The following is a 23,194-nucleotide window of genomic DNA, read 5'->3' on the forward strand; positions in this document are numbered from 1 at the left end:
GGTCAATTCTGTATCCAGGGCAGCTGTCTACCAACTCCACTTGGTACGCAGGCTGAGACCCTACCTGCCCGCGGACTGTCTCGCCAGAGTGGTGCATGCTCTAGTTATCTCCCGCTTGGACTACTGCAATGTGCTCTACGTGGGGCTACCTTTGAAGGTGACTCGGAAACTACAATGAATCCAGAATGTGGCAGCTAGACTGGTGACTGGGGGCGGCCGCCGAGACCACATAACACCAGTCTTGAAAGACTTACATTGGCTCCCAGTACGTTTCCGAGCACAATTCAAAGTGCTGGTGTTGACCTTTAAAGCCCTAAACGGCCTCGGCCCAGTATACCTGAAGGAGCGTCTCCACCCCCATCGTTTTGCCCGGACGCTGAGGTCCAGCACCGAGGGCCTTCTGCCGGTTCCCTCATTGCGAGAAGCAAAGCTACAGGGAACCAGGCAGAGGGCCTTCTCGGTAGTGGCGCCCGCTCATCAGATGTCAAAGCGATAAATAACTACCAGACATTTAGAAGACATCTTAAGGCAGCCCTGTTCAGGGAAGTTTTTAATCTGTGATATTTTACTGTATTTTTGGTTTCTATGGAAGCCGCCCAGAGTGGCTGGGGAAACCCAGCCAGATGGGCGGGGTACAAATAATAAATTATTATTATTATTATTATTATTATTATTATTATTATTATTATTATTATTATTATTATCTGCCATGTAAAGATTAAATGAAGCTGTATTGGAGATAGAAATCTGGAGGACCCCGTATGTTTGTACATTTCAGCTTCCTATAACCACACAGATACCAAACAAGTCCATTAGATTTGACTCCTGACGTCATCCACCTTCTCCAGCTGATGGCTTTGTTCCTACCACAAATAAATCCTTCAAACTCTTTTGATCAATGCCTTTAGAACAGAGCACAAAGTGGCAAAGTTTATTTTTCTTTCTGCGGTGTATAGTTTCACCTTGCATGAAACTGTGGTGAAACCAAACATTAGCCATTGACTCAGCCAGTAGAGCACAAGACTCTGGATCTCAGGGTTGTGGGTTTGTGCCCCACATTGGACAAAATATTCCTGCAATGCAGGGGATTGGACTAGATGGCTCTCACGGTCCCTTCCAACTCTGCAGTTCTATGATTACATCTCTAACAGACTGAGTGTTCAATTACTATTGCATTCTCTCATGTTTACATGAACCACAAGAGTGCATAAAACAGGCTTCTAAAATATATTTAGAAATGTTAATACACTCAGGATAATATTGACAGAAGTCATGTGCTAACGACTGTAGCAAGCAATTAGTGCTTTGGAATGAATTCCTAAGTAGAACAGCTGATTTCAAATCATTCTACTTTTCTTGGCAATTTAACAAATGCCAATTAATCCATCTACCCTGATTAATGGGGTTTGGTGGCTGGTGTGGCTGATATCTAGCCTGTTTAATTCAACTCTACCTTTTATAAAATCGTTGGTGTCCTATAATAGGTGTTGCAAACCTTTTTGGGCCAATGGGCACATTTGGAATTTTGAGAGAGCCTGTGGGTGCCAGTCACAAAATGGCTGCTGTGGGCGTATGGCATAACACAAAATGGCTGCAATATGGACATGGGATCATGATTGCCACATCCAAAAGAGCAGAAGAGGAGATAGGAACACAAAATGGTGCAGGCATGCCTTTTCATTAGCTGCCCAATCATCTAGTCCAACCCTCTTCAATGCAGGAATCTTCACCCAACATTGGACTTGAACCCACAGCCTTGAGATGAAGAGTTTCCTGTTTTTCCAACTGAGCTATTCCTTGGGATGCCCACATAACAGATGGTATCTATTTAAACATTTTAATAAATAAACAATTTGTGGGACTGGTAGGCAGAAATCGATACCAATCCACTCACATCACGAAAGATTTCCATGAGTGGATTAAAAAAAGTGGACAGACAGTATGCACTTGTAACTTTAACACAGTTTATGTTGGCCCTTCCAAGCCAGAGAAAATCATTTCGAATCCAGCCCTGGGCTGTGACGAGACTAATCACTACAATGTGCTCAGCAAGCGATGCTCAGCAAGAGCGGGCTTCTTCACAGGCAAGCGAAAACATTATCTAGGCCAAATGCTTTGCTAGGAGGAAATGCCCCATTACTGAGTAAATGGGGGCCATTTAGAATACAAAACAAGGAAGTGGTGCCTGACAGAGGACGGAGGGAATAGGCATCTCTGCAGAAAAAGTGTGGCTCTCTGTCTTGACTGAGAAGCGGCGCATGTATAGCTTCTGATGCCCCTTTCCCTGCCACAGAAAGAAGCCCTCTGTATTCCACTGGATCAGAACAATCAATGGGTCAAGCATAACGAAAAGGGAACAGGGGGAGGGGAGGAAGAAAGCATGAATAAACAGCACACAGCATGGTCAGGAAGTTAAGGGAACAAAGAATGCTATGATATTATTTGCCAGCTCCATTTCTTAATGCTCACTTGCTCCAATATGTGTCCTAAAACAGAGACACCAGCTCAATTTTCCGTTTCCTGGCCCTGAAAGTTCAGGAATGTCTCAGAACAGCAATTTTGTTTTAAATAGACGTTGCACTCTATTAGAGGGACCCTGCAGAGAAGCTGCTCTCAGTAGTTACTGGGTGGGTGGGAAGTACAATTGGATGAAGATTTCCTTTCTTCAGCTTTTTAGTTCTTTGGTAAAGCTGCAGGTAGTAACACAAGTTTTTTTAACGTGCTGCTACTTTTAGCTATGCTACTAGTCTTTCTGCTGTGAAACTACATTGAGCATTATTTTAAACAAAATGAGAAGTGAAATATAATTGCATCACAAATCAAAACTAAGTTCCACTGCTGAGGCTTCCAGGTTCAAGGTTGATGTGATTGGGGCTGAGAATACATGGCAGAATTTTGAATTCCAGATAATAAGATATTACACAATACAGAACAGGTTATGTGCATAAACAATGCATAGACGCAGGAAATGTCATGGGCACAAGCACTGTAAACCTGGATCTCCAACAGAGGGGGGAAAGAACTGTCCTCTCCCTTTATAGCACTATTGGGACTGGGGTGGGCACTTAGATCAAGTAATAAATTACAGTGAATCTAGTGAATATCCCCATAGCTGGGCAGGACTCAACATAAGGCTTTTTTGGAAGCAGCTTTAGGCCAGGAGTATTTGCAGATCATGTGGCTAGATGGTTAACTGGGTAGGGCAAAAGAGAGTGGGGGCAGGTGTATCAAAGCTAGTAGCAAATCAATAGCTTGCCTTCGTCTTCTTTCAGTTATTATTCAATGTACATTGTAAGAAACAGGTTGCCTGTTTTGAAGAAGCTGAAAGTGGCAAAGCGTCACATTTACATGCAAAAGCTCTATAGCCAAAAGGCAAACAAACAAACACAGGGAGATTGTGAGAGAGGTAGAGAGGAAGCTGTATCTTGGAGAGAAATCCTCCAGGATGTTTACTAATGCACGTGACCAAATTGGCCCAGGGAAAATGCCTCAGACAAGGTTATAGTGCTGCTGAAAAACAAGGACAAATTGGGCTGCTTGTTCCTTGTTTTCAGCTACTTTCTCAATTTAAAGATTCAGATATTCCCCAAACGATGACCTGGAGTTTACTGGCTCAACACTACTACCTTTGAACCCCCTTTGTATTTGCACCAGCAGAGAAGCGTCACCTGCTGGTGTCTTGTGCGAAGGTCTAGTGCAGGGACAGGCGACCTCCACCTCACAGACCTAATTTGCCCTAGTATGGGTTCCAGTTTTGGCCTGCAAAGCTGTTTTCCCCACACCACGCCCACCTGCCCCACACTTGATGTCTAAGACTATAGATTACAGAATTGTAATCTATGAGGATCAGCTAGTCCAACTCTCTGCAATGCAGGAATCAGTCACCCTGTGTGGGGCTCAAACCCATGGCCCTGTGATTAAGAGTCTCGTGCTCTAGTGAGCTATGCCTCGTGAGGAAGTCTGTAGCCAGTCAGTCAGTCAGTCCTTGAAGGAGCTTGCAAAGAGCCCTGCATGGCAACTTGAATAGCTGGCAATAGGCAGCACTTCAAAGAGCAATGCAGGGCTCTCTGCTTCTACTCTGAAGTCTCAATGATCATAGGGGTTTCACTGACCCCATCTGATGTCCCTGTGACATCAAGTGATTGACTGGTAAATGGCCACAACCACCTGTCAAATTCACCCATGAGGAAGCAAAAAGTCCCATGGTTCAAATCTTAAAGGTAAAGGGGCCCCTGACCATTAGGTCCAGTCGTGACCGACTCTGGGGTTGCGGCGCTCATCTCGCTTTATTGGCCAAGGGAGCCAGCGTACAGCTTTCGGGTCATGTGGCCAGCATGACTAAGCCGCTTCTGGCAAACCAGAGCAGTGCATGGAAATGCCGTTTACCTTCCCTCCAAAGCGGTACCTATTTATCTACTTGCACTCTGATGTGCTTTCGAACTGCTAGGTTGGCAGGTGCTGGGACTGAGCAACGGGAGCTCACCCCGTCGCGGGGATTCGAACCGCCAACCTTCTGATCGGCAAGTCCTAGGCTCTGTGGTTTAACCCACAGCGTCACCCGCATATCTCTGCCATAAACTCACAAGGTGATCTTAGGAAGGCCACTCTTTCCCAGCCTCAGTACCCCAGATGCAAGATGGAGCACAATAACACCAACTTACCTTACAGGGCTGTTATAGTATTACAATTGGATGGTGCCACGTGAAGGTCTTTGAACACATGAGTAGTTCTAAACAAACATTAAGCACAGCTAATAATAATAATAATAATAATAATAATAATAATAATTTTATTATTTATACCTCAGGCAATCTGGCTGGGTTTCCAGTAGCAGCCATACTTAAAGTGGATGACCCCACCTCTCACACTGTAAGCAGAGTACTAATAAAGAACAGGGATTTAAATCACCCTGCTAGTCTTTGGATACCCTCCTGCAAGATGCCCTTTACTCCCCTAGGATAGGTGCACTATTTTGGAAATTCCAGCTAACGAATCTTTGTTCTCCAAAACAAGAAAGAACTGAGCAATAAAAGTGTTCCACTGCAGCTGTGCCACCCTTACTCTCGCGCCCTGCCACTCCTAGGTAAAAGCCCTACTCATGTATTTATTCGTTACAGGGCATTCATATGCAACAACAGGAGCAAGGGCACACTTCTAGCCTTGCCTCAATGTTGTGTCCCTGTCTCTGAAGCATCTCCTCAGCTATGTGTGTCAAAGGATGGAGGCCTGACATGAGAGCCCTTTGTGCGAGTGCAGCGACAAGATAGTGCAACATCATGGACATGCCTAGAACCACAGCCCTCTCCCTACACATGAGCAACCCTACAGGCAAGTCAGGGTGTGAGCACAGCAGAAAGTTCTGTTAAACTGAAAAGCTGTTCTGCTTCGTCCATCCATCTCATAGAACACCACTCCTGGACGCTGTAGAAATTCACCTCCCCATCTTATCGTTTCACACAAAGGACAATGTTCTGAATGTGACAGGGAAGAAGGATAGAAGACCCTCTGTCCATAATTAATGTCTTGCACATCCTGGAGGTCTGAAACACGGTCTGACATTTAACGCTTTGCTGAGCTAGCAGGCAATAAAGCAAGGCTGCTTCAGCCTGAGAAATAGGATCAGGGACAGTTTGTGGCTGCTCTTTAGAACAAACACATCAAGACACACAGACCCAAGCGGAGGCATGAAGGGTGGGGGTGGAAAAAGAGCAAAAGCTTGTCCAGAATACTCTGCATCAAAATGTCAGGCTTCTCTTGTAAATAGTGGAAGGGAAGCTAAGAATTAACTACTTAAGACAAAGGAGCATATACGAAATGTTGAACTGCCTGGAACCTCAAGTGTGTAAAGAACACCCTTAGGTGACGAGATATAGGCGGATCATCCAGCAATTCTAATCCACAAGAGATGCTTGTACACTCCTCAGACACACCGTTCATAGACACACGAATCACAAAGATAATTAAACCAAATAATGGCACTTGCTCCTCAATTATCTGTAAAAGCACTTCGTGCCATATATAAACACACAAAGTCTATACACTTTTTATTATTATTTGCAATGTTTATTCAGTATTGCACACACTGGATTCCTGCAAATTCTAACATGGACTTGCTCTCTGTTTAAGAGTTGTTTGTTTACGGAAGGGCACATTACAGTGCTAAGAAGGACACACGTCTCCTTATCATAGGGAAAAAACACATCCTCTCAAACCCTCGCACATCAACAAGCAATCTTATTCTTATTCTTTTTATTTACTAAATGTGTAACTGCCCTTCATCTATAGATCTCAGGCAGATTCGCCACAAAAACATTACAATTCGAAAGATACAAAATGCATTAACATTTCCTGCAGCCATCCCATCCCTCCTACACACTTCATGCTAACTAGATATTCCACATTTGCTTTTGAACTGAGACTCAGGGGAATATTGTACAAAGGATAACATGTGGCTGAGGGATGTTTGAGACAGCCTTCTAGATAAAGCACCCAATACTGCCTCCTGGTACCCTCAGAGAAGCGCTTGATTATGTGAATCATTGCAAACCATGCATTTCTGAGTAGTCACCAGTTTGCATCTGGGTTGCCCATGTCACCCAATGGACACCACTTCAGAACCAATGAACATTCACAGCTAGATTTAAGAGCTACCTAGGCATGTTAAGAACCCTACTGTGTTTTTAGGGATCTTGAATTGGATTCTGAAACAGATCTAACATAAAATGCCTTCCCATCAGACTAAGTGCAAATAACATCTTACTTATTATTTATATCCCACCTTTCCTCCGAAGAGTTCAAAGTGGTGTACACAGTCCTCCCATTTTATACGTACAGCAACCCTGCGAGGTAGGTAGAGTGAGGATGCATGCAAAATGGAACAAAAACTCCTAAAAAGGAATATTTGTTCCATGTCCACTCATACCCCCCACAGCTACAAATCCAACTTTATTAAAATGGGATTTCCCCCCCCCCTCCTTACCGCTACAGGCCTGTTCCCAAGGAAGTTGAGATCACTGTTTTCTCCAAAAAGGTAGCCCTCAGGATGTGTAGAATCAAACTTCTCACCTCCCATGATGAAGTGACTGGCAAAGTAGCTTCCTGAAAAAGAGAGGGAAACAAAGAGGCTGGTAAGAATTAGGAGTTCAATATACTATGAAGGAAGGGAACTACCACAGAGGTTCTAATTATCAACATGGACACAATCAGTACAATGCATCGTGGAATAACTCGTGGAAATGAATGCTTCAGTTTTAAAATATCAGTAAGCTCCTATCCCTCATGGTTGTAGAGATATTTATTGGTTTCATTCAAAACTCCGAAACCAGAAGAGGTGAGTCAGTAGCAAACATTTTATTTCCCCGTCCCTCCTTACAGCCTGCTACCCCTACAAATGTACAGTATGCCTGCCTCCAAGCCATATGATGTTTCTCTTCCAACACCCACTTTTCCTGGCAGAGTTTCCAAATTTGCAAACTGAAAAAGAAAAGGAAAAACGGGGTAGCTGGCACTTTTATAGTGCTTTTAATTGTTGTGTGTATTGAACTTCACATAAATAAGTCGACTTCCTGATTTGTAGCTCAGCCACTTAGCCACTAGGCTTAAATTTACATTATTTGTTAATAACTACATTTTATAAGTCATTGGTTGGCACACGCGCAGTTATCTATTCCACACCATATTTTTACAGTATTGCTTAACTCTGCCATCTCAGTACAGCATTTTTCACAGGTGTGCACTTAAGTCTCTCCCACAATTCTAAACCATGAATAAGAATGATGCTGAGAAACAGTCCAAAGGCTATCACTTAAGGAGACTGCAACACTTGCAGGGACAATACAAGGTCTGTTGCCAGAGTAACACATACATTTCCCCGCAGTAGGGTTTAGCAGCGTTGTTCAGGTTAGCTGTACATATTCAAAAGGGAAACCTCTGTGATCGGTTTTATTCTCTCTTATAGGATTCAAAACAGACAGACCTGTGCTGAATTTATTTGACATCTCTACCAGATACACTCCCCCAGCCACCCAAGGAGCAAATATGTATGGGAGTACTCTTAGATACCTGGAAGTCCCAGCTGGTCTTTGGACAGTAGGTTCACCAGCTACAGCCATTCCCGTATACAAGTAGGCTTGCCATGGTAACCCATGCTCTGATAAACCTGGATTGCTATAATGCACTCTGAGTGCCTGCCATTTCAAGATGACTTAGATGCTGAAGCTAGTACCAGCTCCTAGTTTGCCAAGTGGAGCAGCTAGCTTGAGCTACGTGACTCTGGTTGCGAAAGGAACCGCACCGACTGCCAATATATTTCCCGTCCAAATTCCAAGATGTCTGCAATAACTTTTAAAAGCCCTAGACAGCCGCAGACAGAGACGTTTGAAGGAGGTACCTCTCCCTCTGTTGTCTTGCCTAAGCATTAAATTCTTCTGGAGAGGCCCTTCTCTGCATCTCACCTTTGAGAGTCGTACACTACGTGCTTCTTCTTCTTTGATGATCACTCATAGATTGTCTTCCATACACACGGTTTTAACAATGAGTCCATAAGTGACCGTGGAGGCCAATTCTGGATCCACACGTCCTTCCACAGTGGAGACATTGCTTTCCGGGTAGGAGTTGATCACGGTGTGGATTTGCCAAGCGTGCCTTCCTCTTAGCACATTTTTCCCTTGCGTCCTGAGTTCGAGTGTCTTCAAAGCCCGTTACACCTTTGGTAAAGGCTGTTCTCCAATTGGAGCACTCACAGGCAAGTGTTTCCCAACTGTTGGTGTTTATACTACATTTTTAAAGATTTGCCTTGAGACAGTCTTTTACCTCTTTTGTTGACCACCAGCATTACGCTTTCCATTTTTAAATTCGGAACATTACTTGCAGGGGCATACCTAGGGGTTGGTCAGGTTGGCTCCTGCAAATGGTGCATACCCGGGATGGGGGATGCAAAATCACTCCTATCCACTGACTCAGACTGGCTAGGAACCAGCCCACCCATGTGCACACATCCCGGGCTGCTCCTCTGGGCAGCCAGTATCTCCTTGTCAAGGGTGCAAGGGATTGTGGGGCACCAATATAGCTCCTTGCCAAGGGTGCAAGGGAGCCTAGGTACACCTCAGATTATGTAGCAATGGAAGAGGAAGGGCCTTCTCTGTTGTGGCACCATGTCTGTGGTATGACCACTCCAACTTCGGCTCTGTTCTGGTACTACATTAGTACTTGGTTCCTCAAGCATGTATGAACTGTTAATCCTGCAGCCTAATGTTACAGCTTTAAGATGAATATTTTATAGAACATTTTACTCGTTCTTGGTTTTGCTGATGTCGTGTCGCCTGCACAAATTGTGAACCCCGCAACGTGATAGAGGGCAGGGTATATAAACAAGTTAGTAAATGCATCAATGATTCATTTCTAGAAGTTTGAAGTTTTCTGCAGAGAAATATAGCCATGGGAAATTTTCCAGCCCGTGTTAAAGAAAGCCTTGAGGTCATCTGCACTGAGGCACTATGTTCCATATTGAAAAAGTAGCTTTATGCATCACATCCAAAGTTAGTCACAGTCACGAGCACACCCACTGAAATCAATGGACTTAGGAATATGACAAACTCTGTGTATCACTCAGTGCATTTTTTTTTAAAAAAAAAAACAGTTTGAGGTACCACAAAAAAAAGAACATTTGAGCAAAAATGGAAATCTTGCAATTGCTCTGAAAGCCTCCTCAGATTGTGATCAACTTCCACGGCGGTGGAATTTGAGACTACCCTGCCACATAAAAATAATAGGATATGGCAACACTTGGAAAACTCTGTCTGGAATTTAAACAAAAGGGTAAAAAACTTCTCTCTTTACAGCTCACATACAGCTTCCTTCACATATCTTTTATTGACTGTTTGTTTGAACATCTTAGAATAGAGCCACTCACAGCAGGCTTGCAATGTGTGTACATACACTACCCATGCCCCCTCTAATGCACTTTTATCCCAACTACGGGATTTAGCAAAAAGGTCAAATGCACTTTTAACAATCTAGTATTACCATGCTAGTGGTAATAGATAGGCCTTTGCTTTTAAAGAAAACGAGGATAAGAGCTTTCCCTGGCATAGGGGTTTCATTTGTTGTCCTTTCCACAACAGCTTGGTTAACCTTGAAGGTATTACACAGAGCATACCTTGCCATTACAAACTTTTACATGGCTACTCTCCTGAAACTGCAAATTATTCAAGTTTTGCCCGTCCTCTGATCCAAACGAGCAAAGCCACATCACCGCTACTGCCATAGTAATGCTTTTATAGAACAGGCCATAGAAGTAAGAACTACACACTCATCTTTAAGGAGTATATAAACATTTCTATTTCACAAGCTATTTTCCAGTTGGATGGGTTGAGGGCCGTTATTAAAAGCCGCACGCTGCAACAGTTAATTCAAAACGTGCTCTCTTCACTCCTCTGCTGTCCTCACCTTGAGGTGAAGATTGGTGGAAGGTATACAAAAGTCAGCTGAATCATCACTCCATAGGTTACAGAAATGTGTAACGACAATTACTCTAGTGATTGCTTCCGTAGCACATTTTAATCTGGTGAGGGACATTATTTTATTTTAAAAATATTGATAGCCCACCCTTTCACCCGTAAAACTTTCAAGGTGACTTTATAGATTATTATGTTTGGCCTCGCAATGACTCTTTTTGGTGGGTTACTATGGCTTATATAAAGAAACTTCAGCTTGGGTAACAAGCCTGCACAATGAGTCAATATCACAAAGATGGATCTTAAACCAGGTCAGAGACTCTAGAAAACCAAACTTTCTTTTCAGTTCTCATAATATTTTGTACATGGCTTTGCACATATTGAACCAGTCTGATGAATGCTCTAGCTAGCATGATTTATCTTCATCTACTTCTATTTTCCAGACAGAACCTCAACATTTACAATACAGTGGTACCTCGGGTTAAGTACTTAATTCATTCCGGAGGTCCATTCTTAACCTGAAACTGTTCTTAACCTGAAGCACCACTTTAGCTAATGGGGCCTCCTGCTGCCGCCGTGCCGCCGGAGCACGATTTCTGTCCTCATCCTGCAGCAAAGTTCTTAACCCAAGGTACTATTTCTGAGTTAGAGGAATCTGTAACCTGAAGCGTATATAACCCGAGGTATCACTGTGTGTTTTATCCTTTTTGTGTGTATGTAAGCTGCCCGAGGTATTACCTGCTACAGAAAGGCTATATAAACATTTTTAAACAAACAAACAATCCATTTCACAGCGCTTTTCTTCTATCTGTTCACATCAACAAGGCTTCATTAGTGACAGATTCTTTGTGGGGGGCACTGATGGGGTGGGGGGTGTTTACCCCATGCAAATACATTGACACCTTGGCTAGAGACAAATTAGGAATGGTCTTGTGATAAGAAACAGCAGCATCAAGCAGTAGTATCTCACAACCAAGTACAGAATATAAATGCAATTTGGATGACGCTGCCGGGTGTAAATGTCTTTAAAACTCTACCCTGGAAACCCAGTGATTGCACAGTAAATGGAAGTGTGAACACTGTCCCTATCTTGGCAGGACTCTGCTTCAAATCTGTTGACCATCATCCACTCGACAACTGCATCCAGGCACTGGTTCAATCTATGCAGTGTCTCTCCTGACTCAGATCTGATAGCAAAGCAAAGCCTAGTGTAGTGTCATCAGGATACTGACACTGTACCTCAAACCTGCTATTGGTTTGCTCCAAACAGATTCATATAGTTAAGTAGAATTGGGATAAGAAGAGTGTCACGGTTAATTGCCAAAACCTAGACGTGCAGCCCCCTAGTCGCTAAGAGATCCAGCAGCAGTAGGGTTGAACTCTGCCACCTCTCCCTTGAAGGAGGTCATTTGTTAGGGAAATCAAGGCCAATTCCATGCCAAGCCTGAATCCAGACTGAAATGGGTCCAGTTAAAACAACTGCACGTATAACAACAATTTCAAAACTAATAGAGATACCGAGCAGATAAAAATAAAATCTCCACTTAGGAGGCTTGAACTTATTTGCCATTGACCTAGTAGCTGCCATTTCATTCTGAATTTTAAGTTTAACACACTCCCTTTTTGTGTGTACACTGCTTTTTCATGGTGTATGAAAGGCAGTGCAGAATGTTTTAAAAGAAATAAAAATTTAAAGGCAACAGTTCAAAATGAAACAAAGCTCTCTTTTATAAAACATCTACTGAAAAACCTGCAGCATCCCCTTGCAAACATCAATACTGTATATTTGTCAGCAAACCCCCCCCATACAATTGTTTCCAAACAAGAAGAACACCAGGCACCTCTACAGACGCCAAGATGCAGCTCATCATTTAGGAAGGTTCTGCAATCAATTATTGATGCCTGCTGCTTTCTGGCCCCATTTTTTCCATGTACATAATTTATAGGGAAACAAGAGTTGGGGGGGAGAGAGACAGACAGACAGACATTTGAAAGAACCCTGCAGCTCACCAAAACCAATGCAGGCACATGACTGAGGGGCAAGAGAAAAGGAATGCAGTTTGACCAGAGAGTTAATCTAGCCTTCTAATGAAACATAGAAGAAGCTGAGAGATGCAGGACCTCATTTAAAAGTGAGCATAGTTAAAACCTTCGAAAAACAGATGCAGAATCACAGCAAGCCACACATTTAGGTGACCAGATGCAATGGGAGGTCAGGATTCAGTTGTGCACAAGAAAGCTGAGCCTGGCAAGGGCTGCAGGGCTGTGCATATAAGGTTGCCATATTCCAGAAAGTGAAAATCCAGACACAAATGTTGTTGAGAGTTTTTGCCATACATTTTTTTGCCAATTTCCACCCAGACACTGCTTCCAACTGCAGTATTCTGGGTATGCCTGGGAATTCCATGCACAACCTTAGACCTGTACAGTACTTATCAAAAATCCCTCCTCTTGCCCCTCTGTGAGCTTCCAGTTCACCTTGTCTACACATATTACCTCACCCTGCACATGTGGCTTTAGATCCTGGTCTCCAAAGAATCCATTATGAAGTGCTAAAGAGATCTTATTTGATATTTTGCAGCAAAGCAACCCATCCACAAAAAAGGTCTGTGGGAGGGAGCATAATGGCCAAGTGGCTCTGAGTTCAAGTTTGCTTTTCAGTGCTGAATATGCAAGAGAGTGTAGCACACACTCCCATAACCGAGGCTAAGAGACTCAGCTGTGAAGTACGCAGTCCCCAGTTTGAGCCTCCCCTCAGCTGCCTATCTGTTATGTGAACACAACCACCAGAAGAACGAAATTCACCTATGCTCCCTGACAGCCTAGCAAGCTACTTGTCGTTTCCCAGTGACAAAAACGCACAGCAACAACCAAGTGTCAGGCAGGAACAGCAGAACTACGCTTTTAGAAAACAACTGGTCAGACCCCCACACAGCTGTGTGCCTTACAGATAGTGAGCCATAGCTTTATCTTCCCAAAATTAACCTCAGGTGTCACAACTGGCTGCTTTAATTACAAAGACCTCTCCAGAGAGACTACTCTTCATTACCCTGGTGTACAGGTAGTTATTAGCAAGACAGAACCCACCAAAGTTTGCATCATCCTAGAATCAAGGTGGACAAGCCTGGAGAGAACATGGCATAGCACCTTAATATCACTTCTGTGATAAGTAAAGATATTCTACAGTCCAACCTATTGTGATTAGAGCCTAAGCTGCACATATCCATCCTTTCCCTTTCAGCATCATTCTAATTTCTCTTTTTTCTTCTTCTAATTTTTTAAAATTGATTTTCCAGATTTTTCACACAGAAAAAAGAAAAAAGCATATCAAAGAAAATAAACTAAACACATAAGAAAATTATTACTTCAAACACCTAAATCTCTTAACATTGGTAACTGACTTCCTCAAATCCCCCCTATCTGAATTTCATTATATCACCTGTATAACAGATCTCCAATTTCATATTTCTAATAATATTAACTCCTTTCATTAACTAACCTCTTCTCCTTTATTATTATTCTAATCATTAATATTTAGTACCACATATTCTTATTCTACCCCTAGGCCTATTTGTTAATTCCCAGAATTTTCTATTTATCTTACATTACAATATTTAGCTAAATATTATTTAAATTTCTGCCAATCCTCTTGTATCTCCTCTTCCTTCTGGTTGCGGATTCTTCCAGTCAGGTCGGCCAGCTCCAAAAAGTCCAACATCTTCATCTGCCATTCTTCTATTGTTGGTATCTCTTGCGATTTCCAGTTTTTGGCTAATATCACTTCTGTGTAAGCAGTAAAGATATTCTACAGTCCAACCTGTTGTGATTAGAGCCTAAGCTGCACATATCCACCCTTTCCCTTTCGACATCACTCTACTTTCTCTGCAGCTTTGGTGGGTGGGGAATCCTGGTGTTAGGTTCACTTTGGAGGGTAAGCAGGAATCGTCCTTGTCTCGGAATTAGAGTTGGAAGGGACCACAAGGGCCATCTAGTCCAACCCCTTGCAATGCAGGAATATTTTTGCCCAACATTAAGCTTAAACTCATGACCCTGAGATCCCAGTTTTAGATGTCTTCTGAAAATTACCATTGTTTATCCAGGCCTTTGCAATACGTATTTGTTTCCTTTCAAATCAACCAGTATTTACGGATGTTTTATTTGTGTTTTTCCTGATGCCTTTACTGATTCTATTGTAATCCTGTATTGCTACATACTGCTGCATTATGCCCTTATGAAAGCGCAGATTTATAAATATTTGAATAAATAAATGAACCATCACATTCTGCCAGTGCAAGGATTTCTGCTTGTGCTCTGGGACTTTCCACCCTTTGTACCCTTTGCAAAGCTGCTCCAGGTGGTTGGGGGGACCTTTAGAACCAATTTAATGGAGGCACTGGGAGGAGGTTAGGGGAGAACATTCTGTTTCACAAGGATAAATCCTTGTGCTGATGGAACAAGAAGCTCAGAGCTACATTAAATTCCACTCTAAATAAATAGAAGAAGAATCCTTAAGTTTTAGTAGAGCTTTCATACTTTGGGTACATGAGCATATTTAAAAGACTTGTCGCTTAAAACAGATCTTTCTGATTTTTGTGAGATGAGGATGAGAAAGTGTACTGCACTTTAACGGGTTCAAAATGCTTCCTATAGTATCTCACTACTTCCTATATCAAACCTGCTAGTTGGAATGTGTTTACCATTACTCCCATACAGACCAACCAGAAGTTCAATAAATACAGTGGTACCTCGGGTTACATACGCTTCAGGTTACATACGCTTCAGGTTACATACTCCGCTAATCCAGAAATAGTGCTTCAGGTTAAGAACTTTGCTTCAGGATAAGAACAGAAACTGTGCTCCGGCGGCGTGGCAGCAGCAGCAGGAGGCCCCATTAGCTAAAGTGGTGCTTCAGGTTAAGAACAGTTTCAGGTTAAGTATGGATCTCCGGAACAAATTAAGTACTTAACCCGAGGTACCACTGTAAGGATTAAAAATCACTTGTTACATACAAAGCTAATAAATTTCCGCTGGTTGCATGCATACTCGATCACCACAGCAACAAGCATAGCAAGTGTCCAGATTAATAACAGATGCACCTTTCCTAATGACTTGCTATATATGCAGAAAACACTCTATTCATCAAAGGTGTACAGCCACTTCATATACTTCTAAGCCCCCCACCACCTGGCAAAGCCATCCGCACACCTCATCAGGAAACCACAGATCAACCTAATGCAATATAACTGTGTCAGAAGCATAGGGGGAAAGCTGGAATCACTTGCAGATCCTATAACTCAAACAGGTGAGCCAAGCTGCAGAATACATATCAGATCACGTATATGTAGCTGATAGAACACTTAACATGCATTACAAAAAAGCATTTACTCATGTTACAGATTAGGAAAAACTGCCCTTGGGGTGGTATTTATGATTATGATTTTAGAAGCTCTTAACCTCAGTCTATAACAAAGATATCAAAACACAAGCGAGCGGATCACTCAGGGAAGTAAGCCAAGCCACAGAATACAACTGAAGCCACAATATGCATCCTTAATGTCAAGGAATTGCACACCATCACTGACTGCTACTCAACCAAACTCAAAAACATTGCCTTGCACCCTTATACATACAGTATATTGTTAGAGGCTTGAAGGGTTGCTATGGAAAATACTGGTGGGTTAACTTCCATGAATGTGATTCTGTAACCATGAAATTACAGGCACAGGTTAATTCCGGCCATCCAGATGTTTGGGACTACAATTCCCATCACTCCTAGCTAAGAGGACCAGTGGTCAGGGGTGATGGGAATTGTAGTCCCAACCATCTGGAGGGCCAGAGTTTTGCCAATGCCTGGATTAGAACCTACAAGAGGAAATGTGCTGAACTGGCCAAACCAGTCTCTCTGTAAACTAATGGTCTTAGCTGGCCAGTTAAGTATTGTCATCAGCATCTTCAAGAGTGAGCCATGTTGCCATAGCAACACTAAGTGGAGATGCTTCCAGGAAGAGGAGAGTGGGCCTTTTCCCACCTTACTTGGCCGGATGAGTCTTGCTCTGTGCTGAATCCAAAGCTATGGCTTTGGGGAAACCCAGAAAGCTAATGGGAGTGTTCATGTCAGAATGCTGTGAGCCCTTCCATCCTATGCTCAGGTTGTATATGTCTGTAAATTAAACTGTATATCCTAAAGATACCACAGTCCCCATTCACCTTCACTCTATGGACACCAACAATATATACATATACACAGATAATGATCTACACACACACACACACACACACACACACACACACACACCCCTTCCAGATATGGTGGCAGCTACCACCACTACTTTTAACTAACCTTCTACTTGCTTGTCAGGTAGTGGCATATTCACCATTTTAAATTGTGTGGGAGAAGTCACACATCGTTTCCAGGTCTTCTCCAAGTCCTCATTTTCCTTCACTGGCATGCATAGCTGCATTAAGCTGCCCATCAACTAAAATGGCCACTTTTAAAGCTGATTTTAAAAACCACACAATGGATTGGCACCAGACCAATGAAATGGATCCTCTATTGGGATATCTGACAACAATTTCAGCCTCCAACATGGCAACTTTTAAGGTATGTGTTTGGTAAGGGGGGGGGGGAGATGTTAGCAACAAAAACCACCTACTCTTCAAGCCAAAATTTTTAACTTGCTGCAAACCCACCCATTTTTTAAACTAACATTTCTGAAACAATTTTATTTGCTTATACAGAGAGATCCTCCATATCAATTTTATAAGGAACAAAATGTGCATGCTTTGTAACGGCAGAAAATTCAAAGTACACTCAGCCTTCAAACCTCAGATATGCAATTGTGGCTCTATAATCATCACAGTTCTTCCTCAAAGATTTTTTTAAAAATAGCACAGCAGAACAGATAAGCTGGAAAAACCTCATTCTAAAAATGAAAAGGGTATTGCTGAGACTTGTTTCTTTGTCTGGCTCGTAGTCAGTGAAGGATCTATAAAACTGACTAGATATTCACTGACTGGAGAGAGGAAATCTCTTTGAGGCATATAGCGCCTTCTACTTCACTTGCTACATAATCATTTGGACACCAGCAACTAAACACAGATAAAGCTCTGGATCAATGTGTGCATTTGAGAGTTCCCTCCCCTCTTCAGGCTTACATAAAAGATAGAGGAAGACAATTTGCGTGCCCTAGTAGCTATACTCCGAAGCCAACATTAGCTGCCCACCCACCCATCACTGCCCATCTGTGAAAGTATGGATGGAAGTCTTAATACATTAATCGCTGATTAAAAGCAAGGCTTTTGGTCTAATCAGATTTTGATTAGAGTAGTAAGAGATGTTTAGCATTTCTCTTTGTCACCCAACCTATGTGAAATGCCACTACTAAAACAGCATTTCCCCCCGTCTCCACTTCCAAAGGTCTTGGTCCTAAAAGACATACATATTATTTCTAATAATATTATTATATTATATTATATTATATTATATTATATTATATTATATTATATTATATTATAGAAAGGCTTGAAGGCGAGGGAAACCTCTACCTCAAGAAATAAGAACCAAATTACAGCTGTTTAACAGACACCTGCCCCAAGAGGACTAAAACCTCATTAAAGAGAGTTAAATTATTGTAGGAAATGCAGTCCTCCTCAAGAAATCTGCAACTTCCAAGGTCACAAAGAAAATGAGGTCAAGGTTGGTTAGTTAATTAGTAAGTTAGTTAGTTAGTTTATTTAACAAGGTTTAACTACTGCTTAATCATCCATAACCTCTCTAAGCGGTTTACACGGAACATGACCAAGGTTTCTATAACGTAGATGCCAACACCTGCAAATACAAGCATGAAGCTGTCCAATGTGTGTGAGAGAAGCCAAACCCAGAGCAACCGGGGGTGAAGGAGAAATATATAAGCTTGCACACCGTTCAGTCCTAATTATGCTCCCAATGCATAGCTGTCAAGCATCCCTTATTTGGAGGGACAGTCCCTTATCCCAGCGCCATGTCCCGCTGCTGTCCCTTATTGATGGATGTCCCTTAAATTTCCCGGGTTTCAAAGGAAGCAGCTCCTCTCCCTCCCTCCCTGCCGGCCAGGGAGGAGGGAGGCTCCAACTGTGTTTCTTGGCTGCCCGCCCCGCCCCCCCCTCCGGCCTCCTCTCACCAGCCTCAGTCCCCGAGAGCCCCTTCCCCCGGGACTGGCGGGAGCCTCGGGCCCTTCTGCCACCATCCGCCTCGCGCCGCCAAACTGAGCGTCTCTGCCTGGGGCCTCCCCTCTGCCCTTCACCGCCACTCCTGCTAGGCTGTACTGCGGCTGTGCCACCGAAGGACCCGAATGAGATGGGCAGCCTGGCACGGCCTATGAATTGCTGAGGAGCCTTGAGAGGAGAGTGAGGGCAACCATAGAGAAAGCATTTCAGAGAGAGGAGGAGGCGGCGTGGGCAGGTGTTCCAAGGGCTACAAGGGAAGGACCGCAAGCGCTTCTCCCATAGATTTCTAGTGGTAGACTAGCATAGATGGTCTGATCTGTCGGTTTACTTCGGGCGCTATCCCCCCCTTCCTCCCGCCCCACCTGATGGAATTGAGAGCTGCAGATGGAGCACGAGAGAAAAGATACAGAACTGCAGCAGCATCTTTGTAGCTTGGACTTTGCTTTGCGCGAAAAGTGGTTGCTGCTTGTACTTATTTAATTGCAGTGTTTCATCGGCTGGTGTCTTGAACAGAAACCTCTGGAAACGAAGGGCTAAAAACCGGCGCTGCTCTCCAAAATTATCTGGTCCCTTTTAACTTCGTATTTCAGCTGGTTGACTAAAATCCCTTATTTTGGCTGCTGGTCCTTTATTTTCAAGGCTGCTGGTCCCTTATTTTCAAATCTGTAAGTTGACAGCTATGTCCCAATGACGCTTGTTTTGTGGGTTTAACATCGTGTTGAAGGCCCAGAAGGTGGAAAGCCTAGGAAAAAAATCTCAGCTGTGCCCTGGATAGAACAGCAGGCTAATTAGCTGCCTACTTTTGCCCTGGTTTATTGTTTTGTTTTGTTTTTAATTTAAGATAGAAACGTTTTATACAGATGCTTACAGAAAGGGAAGGGCTTGTGAGCAGTAGGCAAGATTTATCCTGGAGCCATTTGTACATCAGCAAGGGAAACAGACAGCCCTTGTGCTGCTTGCAGTTCAGATAATCCACTTAAGTGCAGAAATCCTCCTTTCCCATGAGCCCCTTACTGCTCTTGACCGGTCTTACTGGATAATATCTAGAGAAGCTGAAGAAGACACGTATGATGCAACTTTGGGGGTGGGGTTAGGGGGGAAATGTCTTGTCTGTTTCTCAGTTTGGAGATTTGTTTACCTGTGCATGGAACAGAACAGCCCTGGTCAGCCAGGCCCAATGGTCCATCTAATGTGAAACCTCTGCTGGACATGATCTAGTTAACTAACCAGATTTAATGAAAAACCTGGAAGGCCTAGACAAGGTCAGCAATTTCTGCTTCAGCCGGAATTAGTTTATGATATATTGTAATAGGTGTTTTAACTAAAATATTCCTCAAGCGTTATTGTAAGGAAATTAATAGGTATTTCACAATATGCTTGAGGTTCTAATAAGCCAGGTCTCGGTTTAACACAAGCGAGTTTCCATTCATATTCATGATTTATAGCCACATAAAAGAGTACCAGATCATGCACATTCCCTTATTCTAAGGGAGAAGTGATACAGCCGTTTTACTGAAGCTAAGCCAGCCCAAATCTGGAGCCTCACATTGGAAAGGGGGAAATGAAATGTGCTAAATAGTGTAAAGCAATGATGCGCCTAATGCAGGTGTGGGAAACCGCTGGCTCTCCAGATGTTGCTGGACTACAGCTCCCACCATCCCTGGCCCATTGGCCATGCTTGCTGCCAGGCTTGATGGGAATCGTAGTTCAGCAATATCTGGCAGACCAAAGGTTCCCTACTCTTCATCTTATGTGTTCACAATACAGTGAGCATTATATTGTAATGGTTTGATTGGTCGGCATAATTCTTACTATGTATATTTTTCTATTTCGATGCATGCTTAAATGCTTTCTTTCTTTTAAACACCTCCTCTAAACCGTCTCTCCAATACTCTAGTTTACAAGTGGGTTTCCTCCCGTAAGGGCACATTTAAACATACAAAACCCCACCCAGGTCCAAACCACTAGAGCCTGAAATGGCCTAATCCAGGAAGAGTTTTACCACTTGGTTATGTCAATTGTATTAAATTGGTTAGAAATAAAAAGCTGCACACAGGCTTGTGAATCATTCACGCCAAGGGGTTCCAAAATCTGGTCTGCAGGCCACATTCAGGTAGTCTGCAGTGTGTGTGTGTGTGTGTGTGTGTGTGTGGATCTGTATGAAGATGGCACATTCATTGCATTAAATATTCATACGAGCTTTTATTGTGTTCTTTTATTATATTGCATTTTATTGTATTATAGCTTGAATTCTATGGAATTAAAATTTCAGTACAATAAACTGCAATATACAGGGCGAGTCTTTTAAAAGAGGCCCCATGGAACATGTGTACTCTGTATCCACGGGGCCTCTTTTAAAGGACTCACCCTAAATGAAGTTTAAAACCACGCAGCATCTAGCACTGCACACTACGATCGCTAAAGAAATATCATTAAATGGTCCACCTCCTAGACCCTCAACAATTTTCAAATGGAAAAGGTTTGGGAACCACTGAAACGTTTTCAGGTTGAGGGGTTAGGCTTCCATTGAACAGTAAGTACTGTACAGCACTCAAGGCTAGATTATTATAAGGAACCTTATGGAAGGGTGTGTTTCTCTTAATCCTCACACTTTCTCCTCTGCCACACTGACACACAGAAGTGGGCAATATAATCATATTTAAACAGAGAGTCAAAGTGTCTTTTCCCACCTGAATCCTGCCATACCTTCAAACTGTTCCACCTCCTGATCAGATTATCAGTATCCCCCCTCCCTATTTTCCTGCACATGGGGCCAAAAAAGGGCTCCTACGTTTCATAAAGGAACCAGCAAGGCCAGGAGTGTGGTTTGGGAATTTCCAGGAAAAAAACCGCAGCACAGGAAAATCACAGCAGGAAGCTCCATGTATCTGGAGGCTTATTTGAAGAAGTATTTAGTATGAATGGTCACTAAATCAAAGCAGCACTTCCTTTTCTCCACAGTAAACAGCTCATCTGCTGCGACAGAATAAGCCTATGCATTTACCAGAAGTAGCTGACTGCCTCCTTCCATGGGCGCCACTGCAAAATGGAGTAGGGGAAAAACGTATCTCTTGAGAAATCTATTGCATTACTATAAATTCAAGCCCGTTTACAATTTCTGAACGCATACAGCCAATAGGTATTCCACACAAGTCATTTTCAGTCCTGGGCTGAGATTTAATTACCGTCAAGTCCACCTACCACTTTTTCTTCTCACTCGTAAAATTTCTGCCATTTTTACCCAAACCTACTCTGCAGAAAATATACAACCCTATTTCATGTTGAAAGAACTGACCAGGTATCTATAGAGCACGCCATCTGTCAAGAACTACCCATATCCAAACCTCAGTCAGTGAACTGAAGCTGCAACAGAGCAGCAAGGTTGAAATCGATAGTCTTTAAAATTTCCCTCTGATCAGATTTTGTGTGGTGCTGCTAGAACTCTGGATCCTTCTTTTTTTAAAAAAATATATTCAAGAAAGACCCCGCCAGTCACTTTACTACACAGGGCTGACTCGGGTCGTCAGGACTGTCCCCCTCCAACTATACAAAAAGTCTAACTTCCAAAACGTTGGCATTATGCCTATGCAACACTGCTATATACAGCTGAAGGCAGAACAGTTGGCACGATAGGGCCTTTTCAGGGGTGGCACCCCATATGTGGAATGCTCCCCTCCCCCCGGGTGAGCTGCTTCTGTCCCCATCATTAACATTCAGGAGGAATTTTAAAACATCTCTGTTCACCAAGGCATTTGATGGCTGAAAGACCGTATTCCTTGCAGCCTTGACATTATAAGCTGTGAGGATACGCGACAATTCTCAGATGATTTTAATCTTTTTAGATATTCCTGAAGTTCAAGTGCTTATATTTTATTTGCAGATGCATTGTTTTGCTGCTTTGTTATTTGCTACCTTTTGGAGCAAGGGCAGGAAAGAAATGTAAAATCACCACCGTCCCAGGAGTAGTTTGTGTATCTCCATTAGCCTTGCCAGCAACTATCAAAAACATGGAATAGTAGCAAGGAGACTCATATTGTGGTCGCGCAGATCCATATAGCACTCATTACAGCCAGTAATCACTTGCCACAAGATGACCATATTTTTGGCCAGGGAAACAAGCTAGTTGCTTTGGTCTTGGACTAGGATAAGGCAGCTGGAATCTAGCCCTGCTTTCCCCCAGCAGTTTGTGAGCAGGTTGGACTGAGGAGTGCTGGGTGCAATGGTTTGGAGCCTTTAAAAAAAGTTACTGCTTTGGTGCATCCCAGGTCCTCTTCCATCTAGGCTGCAAGAATAAGTGAGAGGGTGGTGGCAGCAACTACCAGAGAACAGGACCCACTGACAGCACTGCAGGGCTGTTGTGTTACAGTTGGACAGGCTCTCTTGGGGGTTCCCCCACCCTTTGTCACACTCTTCTCTCCCCTGTGTGTGCCCTCCCTACGAGTATGAATGACAATGTCCACTGTTGCTCTGGCAGAGAGGACATGGTTAAGCAGGAGGCCACTGACTGAACAGAGATGCTCAATGTTCTAGTGCCG

The 23,194-nt window shown here is 43.1% G+C and overlaps 1 protein-coding gene and 1 long non-coding RNA gene across 5 annotated transcripts in view; one reads left to right on the forward strand and one right to left on the reverse strand.

Moving 5' to 3' along the window:
- The window catches only part of RNF157 (ring finger protein 157), a 75,592-nt gene that overhangs the window by 43,272 nt on the left and 9,126 nt on the right, over nucleotides 1-23,194 (reverse strand). For all 4 annotated transcript variants that reach the window (XM_082203837.1, XM_082203838.1, XM_082203840.1 and 1 more), the window contains exon 2: nucleotides 6,980-7,098. In XM_082203837.1, coding sequence (XP_082059963.1) covers nucleotides 6,980-7,098 — 119 coding nt within the window. The remainder of the gene's footprint in view (nucleotides 1-6,979; nucleotides 7,099-23,194) is intronic.
- Nucleotides 1,377-6,040, forward strand: LOC309527471. The gene is made up of 2 exons (XR_014217251.1): nucleotides 1,377-1,820; nucleotides 5,118-6,040. It is a non-coding gene; the product is annotated as an uncharacterized lncRNA (long non-coding RNA).

The sequence above is a fragment of the Podarcis vaucheri genome (assembly GCF_965113315.1).
Source record: "Podarcis vaucheri genome assembly, chromosome: 2".
Lineage (NCBI taxonomy): Eukaryota > Metazoa > Chordata > Lepidosauria > Squamata > Lacertidae > Podarcis > Podarcis vaucheri.